Consider the following 19,769-nt stretch of genomic DNA (forward strand, 5'->3'; position numbering starts at 1 on the left):
CCATGTTCAGTGCAAATGCCTTCTGTGCAAGTACCAATAACATTGGGAACAACAATGTTCAATATCTCCACAATATTCGTCAGTGCAAATGTGCCATCATATGGCATCAAAATACTGTCACCATGTTCAGTGCAAGTGCAACCATTGGCAACATACATTCTATAACCGCATGTAAAATAAATCATTGTCTGACTTATATGGCTTATGACAAGCTTAACAATTCTTGTAGTGGTTCTCAAACTTTCTTTTTAAGGTCAGGATCCCAAATTGAAACAAATTAACCCCCCCCCCCCCATTTGTATTAAAATGTTCACAATATTAGTTCAAATCCCACAATTATTCAACTGTTTTAGAAAATATCCGATCTACATGCTCACAACGCACCACAACGCCTTTTGAGCTTGTAGATCAGCTACCTTCAAACAGCCAAAGTATATGATAAAGGTTGATTTTTATGCCATTGTAAGTAATTGTTGAGAATTCCCTTCAGGACCCCATTTTGAGAACCACTGTCTTAAAGTTCTGAAGTCTGTAACAATATGTAAAAAGTAAAAAAGTTAAATGTGGCCTTTAGTTTTAGTTTAGTAGAGACATAGTTAAGATTTGAAACATTGTGTATTACTGAGACAATATGTTTCTCAGTGTCTCAACGTGTGTTGAACATTTCTCGCTTTTGCACAGCCTCAAAGAAGAACTTCCAACGTGGTGGATACTCGAGACAGTTTGGTTCTAAAGTCAATCTTGTGCAACACCTTATGCAGATCCATTTGGCAAAAGAAAGAAAAAAAAGTCTATATCTGAGACATAGTTAGATGTAGACCCCATCTTGTGCAACGCCCGTACCCCTTATGCAGATCCATTTGGCAAAAAGAAGAAGAAAAAAAAGGTCTATGATGAGACATAGTTGGAAGTCTGAGATTCAACTTCAAAACAATCGGATCTAAAACATTGTCTATTACTGAGACAATACGTTTCTCAGTGTCTCAACGCGTGCTGAACATTTCTCGGCATCCAGAGAGAGGAACAGCTTTTGCACAGCCTCAAAGAAGAACTTCCAACCTGGTGGATACTCGATGTGGAGCGCATAAATAAGGCCAAAGAGAACAGCGAAGGCACTTGGAACATCTGGAAGGCCGTCAACGACCACTTAATCCTCCAATACCACCGCAGCTTGTAGCGCCGAGTCTGGGCCTCCTGGAAGCGCCACGATCTCCAGAATAGCCATACGGACGCCACTGGTGTGCATGTCCACATCGTCTCTCTAGATTGGAGCACATTAACAAAAAATGAACATTAAGAAATATCCCAAAATGACAATGAGGTGGATTTTCATTGATTGCTGAAATGCTGATTTACCTGACAGGTCTGAACAATTGGATCCTTTTCCTTGAGAAAGAACTGCAGTCCTTTGAGTGCCACCACCCTCCTGTGTCTTATGATATATGTGGTCTACATACCAAGAAAAGAACATGAGTTAGAATTTGATTCAAATAACTGCACAACATTGCATGCTTTATTCATTGATAATCTACTCCAGACAGGACAGTGCTGATGATAACCATGTGGGAATTCCAATCAAGAAATAGATCTGTAATTACTTTTGTTAAAAAAGCAAGGAATATAAAAACCAGCTGTCTGATAATCAAAGATACTTTCTAACCACTGATTCCCATGATCTCTACTATCAGTTATACAAAATATCTTCACAGAAAATAGCCAAATTACAAGCTCACATGTCGCAAAGGTGCATGTGTGAGATTGTAGATGTGCTATTTTTGTGTGTTCCACCAGAATAGGGACTATATAGTGGCATGCGGTTAAAGGCATAGACATAAAAACCTAGTTCATTGGAGCGACCTGTAAAAAAAACAACAGAGCGGAAGTGAGGATGGCACTCTGCCACTCAAAGTGACTACTGGCCAATCAGTGTGTCTTTTCATGAGTTGTCAGAATATAGGGTGCGTTCGAATAAACGAACGACCAGAGGGCACAGCAGTGGCCTTAGTTCTATATCTGAACGCACCCTGGGTTAACGAAAAGACCCGTCCCCAACTGCCTCTGATATTTTAAGACCCTTTTGGGCATTATTTCTCCATCTCACCTGGTCATCAAGGCTCTCCAACAGGACCTTTAACTTCTCTTGACTGGGGTGGTGTGCTCTGGAGCGGTAAACTTGAATCAGGCCTCTGGTGTGCTCATCCAGCGTCGAGAGGAATGTTGAGATCAAGTCAACTCCTGTGATTCTTTTGAATTCGGCATACACCTGCAAAACAAAATTAGATAATGGATAAGACAGAATTGTACATCCTAAGACAGGTCATGTAGCTATCATAACTTCACATATCTAGCATCACAGCAGTTGCTCAGGAGATGGAGTGTCTGTGAGTCAGACACTGCCATTGAGCAGGTTGGTACTTTGCATGTGGTTGTCTCGGTTAGGGATAGGGTGCAAGGGTTTGGGTTAAAGTTACAGTTTATAAAAGGGCAGGCAACAGTGATTTTGTCATTTGTTAGATGTCCTGTAAGGTGTTTGAAATATGTCTTTTCATCACAGACCTCATTAAATTCACAAATGTCACACTTAACTGTAGCACTCTTCTGTTCTTTTAGGCTGGGATTGAGGAAATATTGTACATTTTCCAATACATTTGTGAAATGGCTTTAATTATTTGACAATGGATAAGTTACAGCTACGACAGTTAAAATGCTGCTTCAGTATTGACTTCACAATGTCATAATAATATATAGATATTAACTTATATACATACAGTAGGAGTCCTCCCAGAGAACCTGGCAAGTAGGACAGGAAACTGGAGTGACCTGGAACATAATGAAAACAGAACTACTAAGTTAACCCATTCAGGACCGGAACGCCTTTGTGTTTTAAGCATCATGTTATACTAAAAATAGCAGATCTACAAGTTCATAGCGCGGCACCGAGCCACACTACGAGCTTGTAGATCTGCTATTTTAAAAGAAGAAAAACGTGAAAATGTGGTGCAAATCTTTGAATGCATGTTCTTTCACAGCGAATGTTTTTAACTGCTTCTGGGGGGGTCCCTGGAACAACATATTTTCAGATGGGGGTCAGCGGCCATTTCCATATGATTTCTGGGGTCCTTGACATGTAATGTTTGAGAACCACTGACATAGCAACAGGTTTTTCAGAAACTTTAGGATTTAGAATGGAGTTCCAGGGGGTCCCCAACTTAATTATAGTTTGGAACCAAATGGACCTTTATGGGACTGTAACTCAGTGATACAAATGGAACCAAATGGACCCTTATGGGGCTGTAACTCAGTGATACAAATGGACCCTTATGGGGCTGTAACTCAGTGATACAAATCTGGAACCAAATGGACCCTTATGGGGCTGTAACACATTGATTTTACAATATAAATTGGGAGTCCCAGAGATAGAAATGCCATTAAATGGTGGTTGGTTGGTAGACTAATGCATGTCAAACTGCATGGGGGTCCGCGGGATAATTAGTGTCAATTTGGGGGTCCTTGACATGAAAAAAGTATGGGAATCACTGGTCGAGGAGTACTCCCAGTGACCACTGACCAGAGAACCTGGCGTGCAAACATCTAACAAATAAACAGCTATTAAAGTTCTATAGCTGTCTCCTCGAAGTTAGCAAGCTAGCGCTTAGCTTAGCCTTCCCCAGCTATCCCCGGTGGTGAATCTAGCTAAGATAACGTTAGCCACTATTAGCTGCTAACGGCTAGCCAACACTTGAAATGAATAGAAATTTCGGACAAATGGAAAAGAAAAAACACACCAAGTGTTTCTTACCTCTGCCTCCTCGTTGAGGTCGTCCACACTTCTTCTCTCACACCGTCACACAAACAGTAAACTTAAATTAATAAAAACGTGGGTCCCTGGCCTAGTTTACTGTTGTTTTAGGCGGGCGGTCTCAGCTCCAATGTGCATTACCGTAACTGCTCTGCTATACGCGCATCGCAATACACGGTTACCGTAAATGACGCCGCCCCCATCTTGTTGACCCAATGTTTGACACATTCTTCAATCCATTGACCCAATTAACATATGTTAGTTGAATCAAAACAGCCATTGTGGGTATTCACCCAATTAGATTGCCGCCCCCATCTTGTTTATTCCTCACAAAGATGCCATTGACTGGCCCTGTATCTCAAATGGTCAAATAAATATCTGATTGAGGAATATAATATGCCTTTTGTATTTACATCAGCAAAATGTATTTTATGTTAGACGTTGGGGGAAATTAAGATTCTCATTAAAATAAACTATAAAAATGCCGCCCTCAACTAACCAGTTAATCGATAAGGTTATTATCAATGAATTGATCATTCCCATCCCTAGTCTCAGTCATATAGCTCACAATTACGTTTAGTAATCAAGCACCAGCTACAAGCTGAAACTGATGAGCTGTGGGTTTTGAACAGTTTACGTTGTCTTTACATTGCTTAAACCTATGTGAGCAGTAGTGGAAAACATTTCTTAAGTTAAAGTATGAATACTGGTAGTAAAAGTCTGGTAATATTTACTTAGGTAAAAGTATTGGTATCAAAATGCACTTAAAAGTATACCAAAAGCAGAAAGTACTCATTATGTAGAATGCTTTCAAATGCTTAAAATGTATAAAACATATTTTGAAACTGGATCTACAAGTTCTCAATTGGGAACTTGTAGATTGGCCATTTTCAAATGGCCTAAATCTAAGGTGGTTTCCCTACTGTACTTGAGTCAACAAACTGTTGACTCAAGTCAACTGTTGACTCAAGGGGGTGCCATTTTCCCTTTGTTTTTTGCAGATGGGTTCCCAGATTGCTGTAGGTTTTGTAATAAAAATACAAATTAACTAGTAACTAAAGTTTTAAAATAATTGTAGTGGAGTTAAAGTACAATATTTGTCTCTGAGATGTAGTGTAAGAGTAGTAGAAGTTAATAATAATAAATCAAAATGTACTGCAATGTTATTTAACACCCTCCAAAATACATTACATAGTCCTACACAATGACAGTTGGATCACTGTGATTGTGATAATAAAAATGGTTAAATTAAAATGTACCTTTTTTGTTTACTGTACATGTGTAAGCAGATATGTTAAAGTATTTAAAATATATAAATTGATGGGGGGGGGGTCTCAAGGTTCGGGGACCCCAGGGGACCCCCAGGGACCCTCACATGGTAACTGTCATTTCTCAACCGTTTATACAATGACTACTGTACCGATGGCAGCATGAATATGTACAAAGTAATGCATGAGACCAGCTAAACCATCATAGGCCAGCTTCACCAGCATAGCTCATGCTGGTAGACCAGCATGAGCTATGCTGGTGAAGCTGGTGAAGCTGGCCTATGATGGTCCACCAGCTAGACCAGCAAGGCTCATGCTGGTAGACCAGCATGAGCTATGCTGGTGAAGCTGGTGAAGCTGGCCTATGATGGTCCACCAGCTAGACCAGCAAGGCTCATGCTGGTAGACCAGCATGAGCTATGCTGGTGAAGCTGGTGAAGCTGGCCTATGATGGTCCACCAGCTAGGCCAGCATCACCAGCTAAGCTCATGCTGGTCTACCAGCATGAGCCTTGCTGGTCTAGCTGGTGGACCAGCATGGTCCACCAGCTAGACCATCATAGACCATCATAGACCAGCAAAGACCAGCAAAGACCATCAAAGACCAGCAAAGACCAGCAGGGAAATCATGCTGGTTTTTCTAGCAGGGGTTGTGGGTGTGGACTTCGTTAACATTAAGGAAGTATCTAGACAGGTACATGGGTATCTTGGTGGTGTATCGAATCTTGTGGACCAGACCCATTGCAAGATGCTGTACTCTGTCGTCGACCCTAAGCCATTCCAGCCTGTCGAAGTGGGCAGGGGTGAGGTGGGTTCGGGGGGCTAGGTCAAGTAGGAGCCTGACCAGTTTGTTTTGGGAAGTCTGGAGCCTGGTTTTAAGGGCCTTTGAGGTGCTGTGGTACCAGGAGGTGCATGCATAGTCAAAGAAACCCTGTACAAGGGCTCCTGTTAAGGTCTTCAAGGTGTTTTTGTTGACCAGTGAGGAGATCCTGTAAAGGAATCTTGTTCTATGGTTGACCTTTTTGATTACGTTGGTGGCCATTTTATCACCGGAAAGATTAGCCTCCAGGATGGAACCTAGGTAGGTAATTTCATCTTTACGTGTGATAACATTGTCACCCACTCTAACCAAGAAGCCATTTGCCTTGCTGAGATTACTAATAGAGCCAAAGAGAATGGATTCAGTTTTTCCCAGGTAGATAGATAGATAGATAGACATGCAGGCAGACATGATTGATTGATTGCTTGATTTATTGATTTATTGATTGATTGATTGATTGATTGATTATTTTATTAGACAAAAATGCAAAACCGTACAAGTAGTCAAACACTTTGTCTAAAAGGATTACAGAGTACAGACAGACAGACAGACAGACAGTATACAGAGTGTTTTATTTTATTTTTTGACGATGGGTTGAGTTCTCACTTCTCAGATTGGGGGGGGGGGGGGGGGGGGGGACCCCACGTTGACATAACCACATCTTGCCACAGCAAACCAGTGGAACCACGCACTGTGGATACAGCGACCCCTGGTGTCACAGTATTCCATTGCTTACCGATTTCAATGCAACGTCGTCGGCATGGCAGCTAGCATGGATTCCACTCGTGGCTGTCCTCCTGATACTACTTCAGAACCAGCTGAAGACAGAGGCTCGGAAGATGATTTCGGTCCTTCAGAGCTCGGAACGAAGGAATAGTAAGTGTTGCGGCAACTTGCTCCAAAGAACAAAGAGCATCAAAAGTTTGTTAGCTTTTACTAGGGGCTTTCTAAATCAGACACATGTAAACACCACCATGGTGCAGCGAGCACTTCTGCAAAGTGTCAAACAATAATAATCCATACAAACCTTTACCTTTTGGCTGATTATCAGAGGAGCGTCTGTGACCTGTGCTATAATGTCTTGGCTGCGCTCGGTGCGCTGTCCTGTAAATAGTGTACTTCAGCGGATCGTCCACGTACAACATGTCAACATCTGACTATTTATGATTATTTCCTGCCCTCTTTTCCAGCTGGGACGAGGCATACCAAAGAGAATTGGAGACTTTCAGAGACATTGGAGATGTTGGTGAAATATGGTACATGTGTGCCCTGACTTAGCCTACACAGCAGCTCTCTAAATCTAGAAGTATAGCCAATTAGCCATGCTTTTTGTGAAAGCAAACAAAGTCCAGTTAGTCCACTTATCATCCACATATCATGTCATAAACCATATATAGCATTAGTACCGGATGGTATTAGTTTAATAAAAGTGAAGCAAAATCATTCAAAGTGAGATACTGTACAGTAATATTCATAGCAATATGTCACTAACGTCTGTTTTCTCCTTTAAGGTTCGGTGAGGAAAGTATGAGCCGTGTACTTCGATGGATGGACAAAGCTCAAATTCCAGAAAGTGCTGCCATCCTTGACATAGGCACTGGAAATGGAGCCTTATTAGTTGAACTGGTATGATGAAAGGAATACCAAATCCATAATATGGAGTTTATTTTGTATGTCTTATTCCATTACCACAGTATGTGGCTTGTAAATATGACCAGGAATGATGAGCATGTTTTTTCTGCAAGCCTAAAGAACGTTCATTTCTCTGACCACTGTTATTCTTTTCCTCGTTGTGTTGTTTTTGTGCGTAAAGGCTAAACAAGGTTACACAAATATTCTGGGTGTAGATTACTCTGCAGCGTCTGTTGAGCTGTCCAGAAGTGTTCTCCAGACTGAGGACATCACTGGTGTTACTGTAAAGGTGAGTTGACATTGATAAATGGCTATATCACTGTGTAATTACTCCAGTAGTACCGCCCCTTTTTCCTCCAAATACTGCATACCCTGTATAACCCATTTAGGCCTGATGTCGAAATTAAAAAAAACGTTCGCTCTGAAAGAATATATATTCAAAGATTTGTGCCGCATTTTTACGATTTTTCAAAAATAGCAGACCTACAAGCTCGTAGCGCGCCACTCGGTGGCGCGCTATGAGCTTGTAGATCTGCTATTTTTCAATAGCTAAAGTATAACATAATGCTTAGTTAAAACACAAACGGGTTCCCGTCCAGAATGGGATAAACTATAAACTGGTTGGTATGAATAATAAAGTCATATTGCTTGTCAAGCGAGGCGGTGATTTAATAGTAATACCACACGTATACCGATGATATACACTGCATAATTTGATACTGTACTGCAACGTGGCATCACTAACTCTTTAAATGGCAAACTGACGGTTGTATGGATAAAGACAACATGGACAATTATAATTGATAAGGACACTCCAGTCAACAGGTGGTGGTGCTGTAGAGCTGTTCGAACCTCCCGCTTCGAATGGGATCAGTGTATTGAAACGGGGAAAATCAGGTGCAATCAGGCCTTTCAATAGACTGAGTAGACGTCTACCCGTCTACTCAGGTGCTCAGTAGGTTGATTCCTTCCTATTGTGTAGGTTGATCTGTGCAGTTTAATGCATCGCATGCAGCTACTGGAGCTCAGTAGGTGATCATTCCTTTCAATGCAGCCGTGGTGTCTACCGCGTCGAACATCGAACATGCACTGCTCCCGTGCTTGCGGTTATGTTTAGGTTAGGATTAGAGATAGGGATAGTAATTTCGGAACAAGGAACCTTCTGACTAACGACACGGCACCGCTCCAGTAGCTGCATGCGATGCATTAAACTGCACAGATCAACCTACACAATAGGAAGGAATCAACCTACTGAGCACCTGAGTAGACGGGTAGACGTCTACTCAGTCTATTGAAAGGCCTGATTGCACCTGATTTTCCCCGTTTCAATACACTGATCCCATTCGAAGCGGGTGTTCGAACTGTAGGTGTGAACAGGTTATGAAGAAATAACTGACAGACAGTTCTTTATACATACATAATATATGTATAGTTAGGAGGATGTTATCAATAGCAATATATCAATTTGGTTCCTCATCAACTACCAGACAATGGCCATGGCCTGGTTTCCCAAACGACACAAACACGTTTAGTGTAAGAGGTATGGTGTAGCTGCTACACCATACCTCTTACACTAAACGCGCATGTGCTACACTGTAGCACATGCGCACATGCCCTCTAGGCCGCACACTAGTGATGCGCGGGCCGGCTTTTTTTCATAACCCGCCCGTCCCACCGCGCCACAGGAGCCAGCCCGCACCAACCTGCCCCGCAAAAAATATATAATCAACGACCCACCCCTGCGAAAACAAAAAGTAGCCTAACGACTGGCTTTTCAACACCCAGCAAGTTCAGTCCATTTCAATTGCTTTGGAGAGAGAGGGGGGAGGGGGCAGGAACGTGCAGAGGTCGCTCGTTATGAGAGAGAGAGAGGTGACGTCGTCCCTCTTTCCTGTGTGAGTCGTAACAAATTATTTGAATTAACAGTAACACTTACACATGTCACGTCTCACGTGACATGATGACATACTATCTGTCTCGGATCGTTTGGGTTGTGCATATGTGCGCTGATGACGGTCGAGGTTCAGAGCCTCAGAACGGAGAGGACACTTTTCTCCAATGGTCAACAATAAGGCAGGGGCTAAAGTGCCCTTTCATAAGCAACACATTGCACAACAGAACAAGCTGATCGTTTCAACAGGAGGAGTAGACGGTATAGACACAGGAGAGCAGGTACGGGAATGCTTTTTTCCCTACTTTTTTGGGAGGGGGGCCCGCCCTGCCTGCCGCGCGATAATTGCGCTGAAAATCTTGACCCGTCCGCCCGCCCCGCGGGACAACCCGCGGGACTTGCGGGCAAAGGGCTGGCCCGCGCATCACTACCGCACACAGAAGCCTGTGAACATAGACATTCCGTGCATAGATGTGCCACGCAATGGTAGGCCTGAGGCCTGGTATGGTATGCCTCAGGCCTCCACACCTTTCAATTAAAGAATGCTGAATTAACTAGCTTGTATTGGTAACTTTGACTGCACAATAGCGTCCCATTTAACCTCCTTGTATAGGCCTATATTTATTAACCCACAATCGAATATTATAGGCTACTAATATATGTATAGTTTAGGAGGATGTCATCAATAGCCTTATATAAGAAAGAAATATTATTTGGATTCCTCATTAACTGCCTTACTGAGCCATGTACAATGTACACACAACACAAATCAACATTTTACCCACACAGCACTAATAACAACGTATAGTGTGCTTTACTGCTTAGGGTCTGATGGACCCCAGGACATGGCCAAATCCCCAATTGATAATTAGAGGCTGTATTAAATCCTTCCACCCCAAATGCCTGTGATGCTCTTTAGCTTTCCGCAACACGGTTTGACTTGCACTCAGGCCCAGGACTGTGAGAGCAGTGAGAGGAAACTGTGCAGTGTTTACCCTGCGGGGGGGTGGGACAGAAGGAAGGCTTTAAAAGTGGTGGAAGTCTGGCCTAGCGTTTTACATTTGACCACCTCCAGCCCCCAAATGAATGGACAGGATTTAATACATCTGCTGAAATATATGTGCAAAGAATAACAAGTTCCAAATACCATTCATGCATGCGATAAGGACCATGGCATGGTGACGAGTGAGTTTTCCTCCCTCCCACATGTACATATGGTCACATATATGGACTATATATACAACACACATACCTATGCTATGGAGGTGTATTTTGCTTGGGCTGAGAGCCCTGCTGCTGAAGTCAATATTGACGCGTGTGTGCGTGCATGTGTGCGTGCGTGCGTGCGTGCATCTCAGTCTGTATCTCATGTGCAGTAGAACACTACAACACATTGTATGGATCTGTGTTTTTTTTTGTGCACATATGCAGCCTTAACCCATTCAGGCCTGACCTCGAAATTAAAAAAAAAAGTTTTCTAAATCATGACAATTTTATGAAAGATTTGAGGCACATTTTAACGATTTTTCAAAAATAGAAGACCTACAAGTTCATAGCGCGCCACTCGGTGGCGTGCTATGAGCTTGTAGATCTGCTATTTCTCAATAGCTAAAGTATAACATAATGTTTGAAACACCAAAAGGGGTGTTCCCGCCTGGAATTTGATCGTGAGCCAAAGAGCTTCAATGTCACAGGATAAGAGAGCTAGGATGTGTCCCCCTCCAAAAAAAAGGTCATCTTCACTGTCACATCATCATCCATCTCCCAGGCTGTTTTGGCACTTTCCCACATCCAGCTTTCATTTTACTGGCCTGTGCACAAATCCAAGCAATACTCCCAGCACAGCCATACTACAGTACATATTTCACTATATAGTCACTCTACTTAAACCTCCAATAAAACTAAAATGATGTGACCCTTGGGTGGTGGGATTTGTGGCTCTTTGGCACACCACCACAATGCTCTGGTGTTCTGTGCACTGTCTGGATGAAGGAGCCCTTTCATTGGTGCTGGGCCCCATCTCCACAGTGTTGAAATTGGCCTCTCCTATGTGGCCAGCTAAAGTGTACTGCAGGTTCAAAGTGAACCAGTGAGGTGTACGACAGTTACATTTGTAGAATGCCATTGAACGGAGGGTAGCATTGTAATAGTGTCAATGGATGTATATTTTATGATTAGTCAGACAAACAATGTGGCCGATCAAAGGAGTGACTATAACTTGTGTTTACCGGCTGTCACTTTTTTATCTTCTTCTCAGGAAGTGGACTTTTTGAGCTGCTCTGAGGAACTGAGGGGATTTGATGTTTGCATCGACAAAGGAACATACGACGCCATAAGCCTAAACCCAGACAAGACGGAGGAGGGCAAAGGACGCTATGTCCAGGCGCTAAGAGACGCGCTGAAGGAGGGGGGCTTTTTCATCATCACTTCCTGTAACTGGACGAAAGACCAGCTGCTCCAGAGGTTCAGTGAAGGTGAGGGGAGAAGCGGAGCCATCATTAAAATGCAAACAAGCTCTTTAAAATGGCAAGTTGTATACTGTAACAACCCCACGCCCGTGGTTGCAGAACGTAATTGTGCAGCCAGCCCGAGATACCTCTGTTGCCGTGCCGGTTGAAATCAAAGCTTGGAGCTGTATGTATATGCACATCCACAAAAATGATAGTCGTCTCTCGTCGAGATGTAAGCGTGTGCCGGTTTACATTGGTGTCTGTGCAAACAGTTAAACTGTGCCACTGACAGAGACGGTTGCCTGGAGGGCTGTCAAGGTGCAAGAAGCAACAAAAGCAAGCTCGTGAAGCTTGCAAGCTTCCATTTAACAGTCACTCCTTTCAATAGAAGTCAGAACTATGGAGAGGCTGCAGGGGGCCAAGGCCTTAAGACCTCATCTTTCACACTGACAGTCTGACTTTAAACAGCCTTGGGGATACATCACAGATGGCAAATGGATGGCTCGGTAATGCCTCAAACCTTTCTAGACTATTGTTTAACCAGGGTCATATCCCAGACATCTGAGACATTATGTCGGCGCTCAACCAGTTTCGCTGTACAAATGTTAAAACCTTTTAACAGACTGCATACATTTTTATGTATAGATTTTATGATGTCGTATTTTCCTTGTCTGCACTTTTGTAAACTTGTGTTTTTGAAAAGTAAATGGTTGTCTTTCATGTTTACATTTCTTCATTATTATTGTTGTTAGTATTATTTATGATTATTATTTTTCAAATGTGTTACTTTCTATGTTGCTGCTGTCTCCTTGGGGAGACAATTTTGTATTGAAGAACTGAATGATGATATATGATTCATATGTATAAAATGTATTGTCTACCCCGGCAATGACAATAAAAAACAATAAGTTGAAAAAAAAAGAAAAGTAAATGAATAAAATGACTGTTATAATGAATCTCTACAAATTATTTTCTCTCCTGTTTTCTGTAGGTTTCGAATTTGTACAGGAATTGCCCACACCCCGTTTCCAGTTTGGTGGGAAGACAGGCAACAGTGTAACAGCTCTTACCTTCAAGCGACTTCATTGAACCACACTAATGCCAGAAAATGTGTGATATTATATTTGTATATTTTATAGACTTTTCCTTCAATTAAATTATGGCTTTTCACTTTACAGTCCTGTGGGGGAAGAAATTGCCAATAATTATATTATTTGCACACATTTCAACCGTTTTGTAATAAATTATGTATCCCAACTTTATTCTCCAAACTCAACGCTTTATTTATAAATTAAATTATGTATATTTGTTAAGGGGCGTTTACACCGAGGCTGAGCACTATATAACGATATACAATGGTTCACCATTGTATGTTTTTAATAGTTGGTGTGAACTCTGAGTTAATTTTTAAAGCTATGAGGTAAAGATAAATACATTTTACAGTAGAGGGGGCCATTTCTCAGACTTTGAACAAACCCATCATCTTCTGGACTGGTGTCATATTTACTTTACCTTGATATTGTATGTCCAGTGGACAGATGTTTAGCCTGACTTGTATGTTAGTATATTTCAGGATATGTGCAAACATCTATGAAGTTAACATAAAACCAAATAGAGCAGTCAGCAAATGAGGTAATGCCCTGTCTGTAGTTATGTAAAATAGTCCAAATCTGAACATCTGGTGGTGAATGAAAGAATTGCTGAAAAAGTTTCCAGCAGCTATGTTATGACTAACTTTTAAAATGGTTTCAGTGTGAAGTGAACTCTAAAAGATCAAAATAAGCCCTATCAAAAACAGATTCAATCAATCTAGTTTGCTTAAAAACTCGAAGGTTGTCCATGTACACTGTACATGTACAGTATACTTAACATTGACTTTTATGATGATGTAGGTTCCCTTATCTTGTGGCGTCTGTGCTATTTGGTGCTAATATGTGGATAACCTATTTGAACACATCCTTCCTCATCATGTGCATCTACTTACATTTTTCAGTCAGAGCATCAAAGCAGATCTTGATTGATAATCTCATTCACTCATGAGACCTATTTGTCCTATTCCGGTTTTGTAACGGACAAATTGTGATCATAAAGAAGGTGTGTGTGTGTGTGTGTGTGTGTGAGAGAGAGTGTGAGTGTGAGTGTGAGTGTGTGTGTGTGTGTGTGTGTGTGTGTGTGTGTGTGTGTGTGTGTGTGTGTGTGTGTGTGTGAGAGAGCGTGTGAGTGTGTGAGTGAGCGAGCGAGCGTGCGTGCGTGCGTGCGATGACTGTCCAATGTCCATATCTCCTTCAATCAACCAGCAGTCTATAATTAATTCACAGTGGGTGTGGATTTTGTGGAGGGTTGAGGTTTTTTGCCATTTCCTGTCTAAACTCTGTCGTTAATAACTGTCAAACCCTGGGTCCCTAATTGGAATCTGGGCCAGTGGCCCAATGGGAGCAGTCCACACTGAGGCATGCTGTTGAGTAAACAGGCACGGCTTTACCAGAATTACTGCCTGGAAATTTACAAGATGGCGGATATCCTGGTGGTTGTGCATGTCATGCCCGCATTCACAAAGTCTCACCAATTTCCCATGAAATTAGATATTTTTGCAGCTCAATGACACGTTTTCTCCCTCGCTGTGATCTAGAGACTGTCGCACTGTTCCCATTGGCTCTCACTGTGTTTAAATGGCTAGACACCTTGTTTGGCTGCTTCAAGCGCCTCTTTGTTGCACTGCAGGAACAATGTCATTGTTCTGCGCTGGGGCTTAGATTGCATTACGGATTCAAGGTCCTTCTTGCAGGCACACTCCTTTCCCTTATACAGGTACTGTTGCTTAGAAACCTAGCCACAAATATACAGCAGAAGCTTTTGGGAGGCACCAAAATTCCCATTGACCTAGTCATTAGCTTTTCTGCCAGTGCATACAACATCCTGTATTGCTCTTGTGGATCATGGCACAGAGATTCTGAAGTGAAAGCCCCTATTAAAATTAATAACTACGTGGCATCAAAGGAAAGAAGCTCTTCCTTTTAATGACTATTTATGATTGGCTGGCTGGTGTGTTAATAATACCCTGCATAACCTGGTGTTAATACCCTGCATAACCTGTGTGTCTAACCTGTTCTGCTAATTTAATCCCGACAATGTCAGTCTCATTCATCACATTATTACGCTACAACAACATAGACACATTGTTGCATTTGTGGCCATGGTATGTGTCACTGAACAAACTTTCAAGAACAAAAGTGGGCCTTTAAAATGTTACAATGGTAACCTAAGCCGTAGTCTGAAGACCCACCTTTTCAGACTCCATCATGGCCCATAGCACTTATCCTACCCCCTTAGATAGCACTTTTTAGACTTAGATAGCATTTGAAACAGACTTGTAGCATGTCATGTAGACAGCACAATAATTCTATTGTATGTAGTCATAGCACATCATAGTACATATGTATAGCATAGTATAGTAAGTATATATGTATAGTTAATATGTATGGTGTCATTATATAGATATGTTCTAGTTACGTTCTTAGCTTACGCATGTTTCTTGATAAATGCATTTTGTATATGTGATGTACTCCCATACTTTTGTTCTTGCCTAATGTAAGTCGCTCTGGATTAAGAGCGTCTGCTAAATGTAAATTGTAAGCTCAACAGAGAACAGATTCATTTTCATTCATTTAAACAAATGTTTTACATAACCATCGTTATGACGGTAACCATGTCTAAATACAACCTAAACTTGTGGATTATTGGACTGTTACTGAACCATACTGTAGACACGCCAGCATCAGCACATTTTGTAGCCTCTGAGTTGGCACCTTTATTCCACTCATAACGTGAGGCTAATCAAAGGTTTGGGACCTGGCGGTGCAGCTATAGCCTCCTTGACACCACCAGTATGAATGCCATGCTTTCACTTTAACCTCTCAAGTGTGATGGTAAATATTTATGTTTTTCGCTACATCTCCTTGGATACCCCTTTGAAGGTCTCTAATAGGATTTTAGTTGAGTGATTGAATTACTCCACCATGTAGCAGTGCAGTTTTCCATGGCATGGATGCAAATGTGGAAGTGGGACTGGGAAAGGAATTCCTCGTTTGCAGCATTTCAAGACTTTTTGCCAAGTCTGAAAACTTCTCAGAAACCGTGGTTGAGCAGAACTGGCTGCTTGGAGCATCCCCTCCCTTTTGTTCTTCAAAGTTGAGTCTGGTTTCTTTTCTGTTTTCCTCCTTTTTTAATAAAAAAAAGAATGTACATTGTACACATTGTATAATATTTTATAATCTAAAGGTATTTGACAAAAAGAGTCGAGTTTGTTGTTTTTGTACTTGACAGCTATACAATTAAAAGAATATCTTGTGTTGTGAAGAGTGGCCACTGCTTAATGACCCCTCAGTTCATTACACTGACATCAGGAGTGAGAAATCACCCTGAACCATGTCAAGAGGAAATACAGCATCGGCATGACCTGTCGATCCAGTCCAAAACCTCAACCCTCAACATAACCTGCACAGCGAGCAGAAAAACGATGCGGTCCTCAACTGGATCCAGAGTCGGATGGATAGCACCCTGAGTGCAGCACCTTTGGATAAAAACTTTAGTTTTTTTCAACCAAGGTTCAGTAAAAGATGGGATTTTAGCTGTGTTTGACAGGAGGGCGGTACGTGGCATTCGAGCATGGGGCTAATTATGTATTTTTTACAAAATGTGTTAGCGATTTATTTTTTTATTATTAGTCCTACTAGACCCCAAGAAATTACATCTGGCCACAAAAGACCACGAGATCTACTGAATGTGTCAAACTGACATATTGAGCCTATGACACACAGTGTGGCTTCCCCCCAGTAGGCCTCCTTCACATTCAGTAGAACCTGTGATCTTCTGTGGCCAGACGTAACTTCCTGGGGTCTATTAGGACTATAGTAAATAATAAAAAAAGAAATCGCCATAATATTTTGTAAAGAAAATACATATTTAGCCCCATGCTCGAATGCCCCTGCCCCGCTGTCAAACACAGCTAAAAATCCCTAAAATGAAAGAAAGCAGCAAATGAAAAAAAAAAAACAAACTCATCTTTTACTTTCTCTAATAACAACCTAAAACATGAACCTTGGTTGAAAAAAAACTAAAGTTGTCCTTTAAGGTGTACTAAGTGGGGGCCCGGCTCCCTTAGAACTTGTGGGGGTTGAAATTCTGGGCTCTTTATTTAGTGTTATAGCAGTTTGTGTTGTTGGTAACGACCAACAACAGTAACAGAAAACCCACTAAATTGAATCAGAAAGAAAGCTACCTGACATACTGGAAAGAGTTACCACTCAACCCAAAACCAAAATGGAATTCTATTTTGCCTAAATAGTGAATTTGCAGTGGCAGAATACCTGAGCATTGTGACTGACCCAAAACTAAGGAAAGCCTTGACTATAGGTACAGACTCGGTGAACACAGCCTCGCAATAGAGAAAGGCATCCAACAGGCCGACCTGCGGCTCCCAGGCGAAGACAGACTGTGCACCCACTGCACACAAAATGTGGTGGAAACAGAGCTACACATTCTAAACCCACAGATACACACACCCATAGATAGTTTCAAAACATGACCAATATTTGTGAGCTGACTACTAATCATTGTGCTACTGTGTTGAACAGAGCTACCTGTATTAGATCTGCTATTTATCGCAAAACATTTTCTAGCAAGTGACATGAAAACCCTGAAAATGGCTGCTAAGCCAGAGTTTGTGATGTTTTCTAATGCCAATAAAGCTCCTTTGAATTGAACTCACAACCTGACACTGACAGACTAACAACAGCAAGATTAGGCCCACCACTTGACTCGTGTTGCACAGGAGAGAACTTGTGTTGGTGTTTGACGCCACATGAAAGAATTGTTCGTACTAAATAGACCGGAGTCTGTACTGTGTGAGTTGTATAGTCTACTCTACACAGGGTACAGCTGAGCTGTTGAGGGGTCATAAGGTACTGGCTGGCACCTTACTGGCCCCTCGCCAGCACAGAAGACGACTCGGTGGAGGCAGAGAGCCCCTTCACAACGGAAATCCCTTCCCCCAGGCCAGGGACATCAGAGCCTCTGAACCATGGGAACCTTTTTGGGGGAAATCATGGTTGGCTGAGAGGGGTAACTAGCTGGCTGCTGCCTGGGAGCACTCCATCCCTTTTCTTGTTCAGAGTTCAGTTGTTTTGAGGTTTGACAGCAACAATTAATTCCTATCGTTAAGAGTTGCCATGCTTAATGAACACACAATGTTTGTGGCTGTCTTTTGAAGAATATGTAAGATTAGGCCTTTGTTTCTCAAGTGGAAAACAGTTTATTTTGTAAATCTGTACTATAAAATGTATTCACAGATAAAGATCTGCAGTAGGGTATAGCTTACTAAATAGTAAATAATGAACAGCTCAAGCAAGGCCACTATTGGACCATACCATATGAAAGGCCTAGAAATATGGGTTGTAACTTGTAATTGAGAACTCGTCCACCGTTTTTAAAGTTTTGCCGCTTTTAGGGTTAGGCCAACAAAACAACTATAAATCCACTGTTATAGGCCTATTATTCCATTGTTGGCTGAAATAGCACCGAATGTATTTGTCAGAATAATTCTGTAAAAAATGTACAACATTCTATTCACACCCTCCCATGCAATGGTTGGGCTGTATGCGGATATTGTTACAACTTGTTTTGGTAACTATTAGTTACAATGTTAGTAGGCTACTGCACTTTATAGAGGGTATGCGTGTGACATCATCATCAAACCAGGAAGTTATGCAGGAACGCCTACTGAGTGGCAAAAAACTACTTTCTGGCCTTGACAGCCCATACATCCACACATAAAAGTCTTATCTGATTGCATTAAACAACATTAAACAATGTTAAACTCACTTTGCCTGTTGCTTTGCCACTCGATTTGCCACTCGATGTGCCATTCACTTTAAGCATGCACATACTCTCTATTGTATTGTTGGAGTATCTGAAAACTTTACATGAGCATTTGTTTCTTTGGAAACTAATGACTCCACTAATGACTCCACTACATGTCAAAGATTGTGTGCTTTTGCATGACTCCACATTTGTAGGAAGGGACCCCCATTACACAAACTTACAAAAATACATTATGAATACCAATTAAGCGCTATTTCAGAAACTGAGAAAATTGTGTTTACTTTACTTTAACTGATAAACTTGAACTTGTAGTTGAGTCAAATTTGACCAGGAGTATCATCATCATTATTAAATTCAAGAACCGCTGTCTGTCTGTGGGTCTGTCACTTCCCTAGCATAGAGCAAGACAGCTGCTCGCCTAGAGCGCCTCATCACAACTCCACAACGCACAAACCGACTCAGGGAACCTAACGCCGCGCAGCCCTGTCCTCCAACCTCAATCTGCCCCGCATTGCACACGCCAAACATTCTAACAATCATCTTCATTAAATTAATTTGCGTCAAAAAAAAATCAACTCCCTGCAAATCACGTGTCACCAGTGAAATGCATGTTGGGACGGACACTGATTAATTCTGGGGGACAGTTTTCCGCGCAACATTCCCCCTTTTCCACACTGCCCCCAGGCAGGCATCAGACCTATATACATCAGACCCACACGGGGAAAACAACTCAGACCCATAGTAGCCTACAGCTACTCTTGCGTCCGTCGACATCACTTCTTCTTTGGGGAAGCATCACGGCCAACGCGGGGGTTGCGTGGCACAGGCACCTGAAAGCCAGCTCTGACAGTTGGACGGGGCATGTTCACGTGAACACACACGCTGTTTCGACACCACATGCTTATATCTGTGATCTATTACATCACATTACCCACACAGCCACACTGAACATCATTTGCTGTTCATATATTCAGAACGGGTAAGGACTAGTATAAAGTCATTGAATTGAGTACTGGGGTTGGATACTTTGT

At 41.9% G+C, this 19,769-nt stretch overlaps 1 protein-coding gene and 1 long non-coding RNA gene across 2 annotated transcripts; one reads left to right on the forward strand and one right to left on the reverse strand.

Annotated features, from left to right (window-relative positions):
- Window positions 1–374: 374 nt before the first annotated feature.
- Window positions 375–3,924, reverse strand: LOC306931384. The gene is made up of 5 exons (XR_013791015.1): window positions 3,800–3,924; window positions 2,769–2,820; window positions 2,102–2,263; window positions 1,357–1,449; window positions 375–1,261 (listed from the first exon to the last, which is right to left on the reverse strand). It is a non-coding gene; the product is annotated as an uncharacterized lncRNA (long non-coding RNA).
- Window positions 3,925–6,579: 2,655 nt separating this feature from the next.
- Window positions 6,580–13,121, forward strand: eef1akmt2 (EEF1A lysine methyltransferase 2). The gene is made up of 6 exons (XM_079511717.1): window positions 6,580–6,762; window positions 7,077–7,142; window positions 7,398–7,512; window positions 7,700–7,807; window positions 11,667–11,883; window positions 12,851–13,121. The coding sequence occupies exons 1-6, from the start codon at window positions 6,647–6,649 to the stop codon at window positions 12,946–12,948; spliced, it is 720 nt and encodes a 239-aa protein (XP_079367843.1). The 5' UTR covers window positions 6,580–6,646; the 3' UTR covers window positions 12,949–13,121.
- Window positions 13,122–19,769: the final 6,648 nt, after the last annotated feature.

The sequence above is a fragment of the Electrona antarctica genome (assembly GCF_951216825.1).
Source record: "Electrona antarctica genome assembly, chromosome: 10".
Classification (NCBI taxonomy): domain Eukaryota; kingdom Metazoa; phylum Chordata; class Actinopteri; order Myctophiformes; family Myctophidae; genus Electrona; species Electrona antarctica.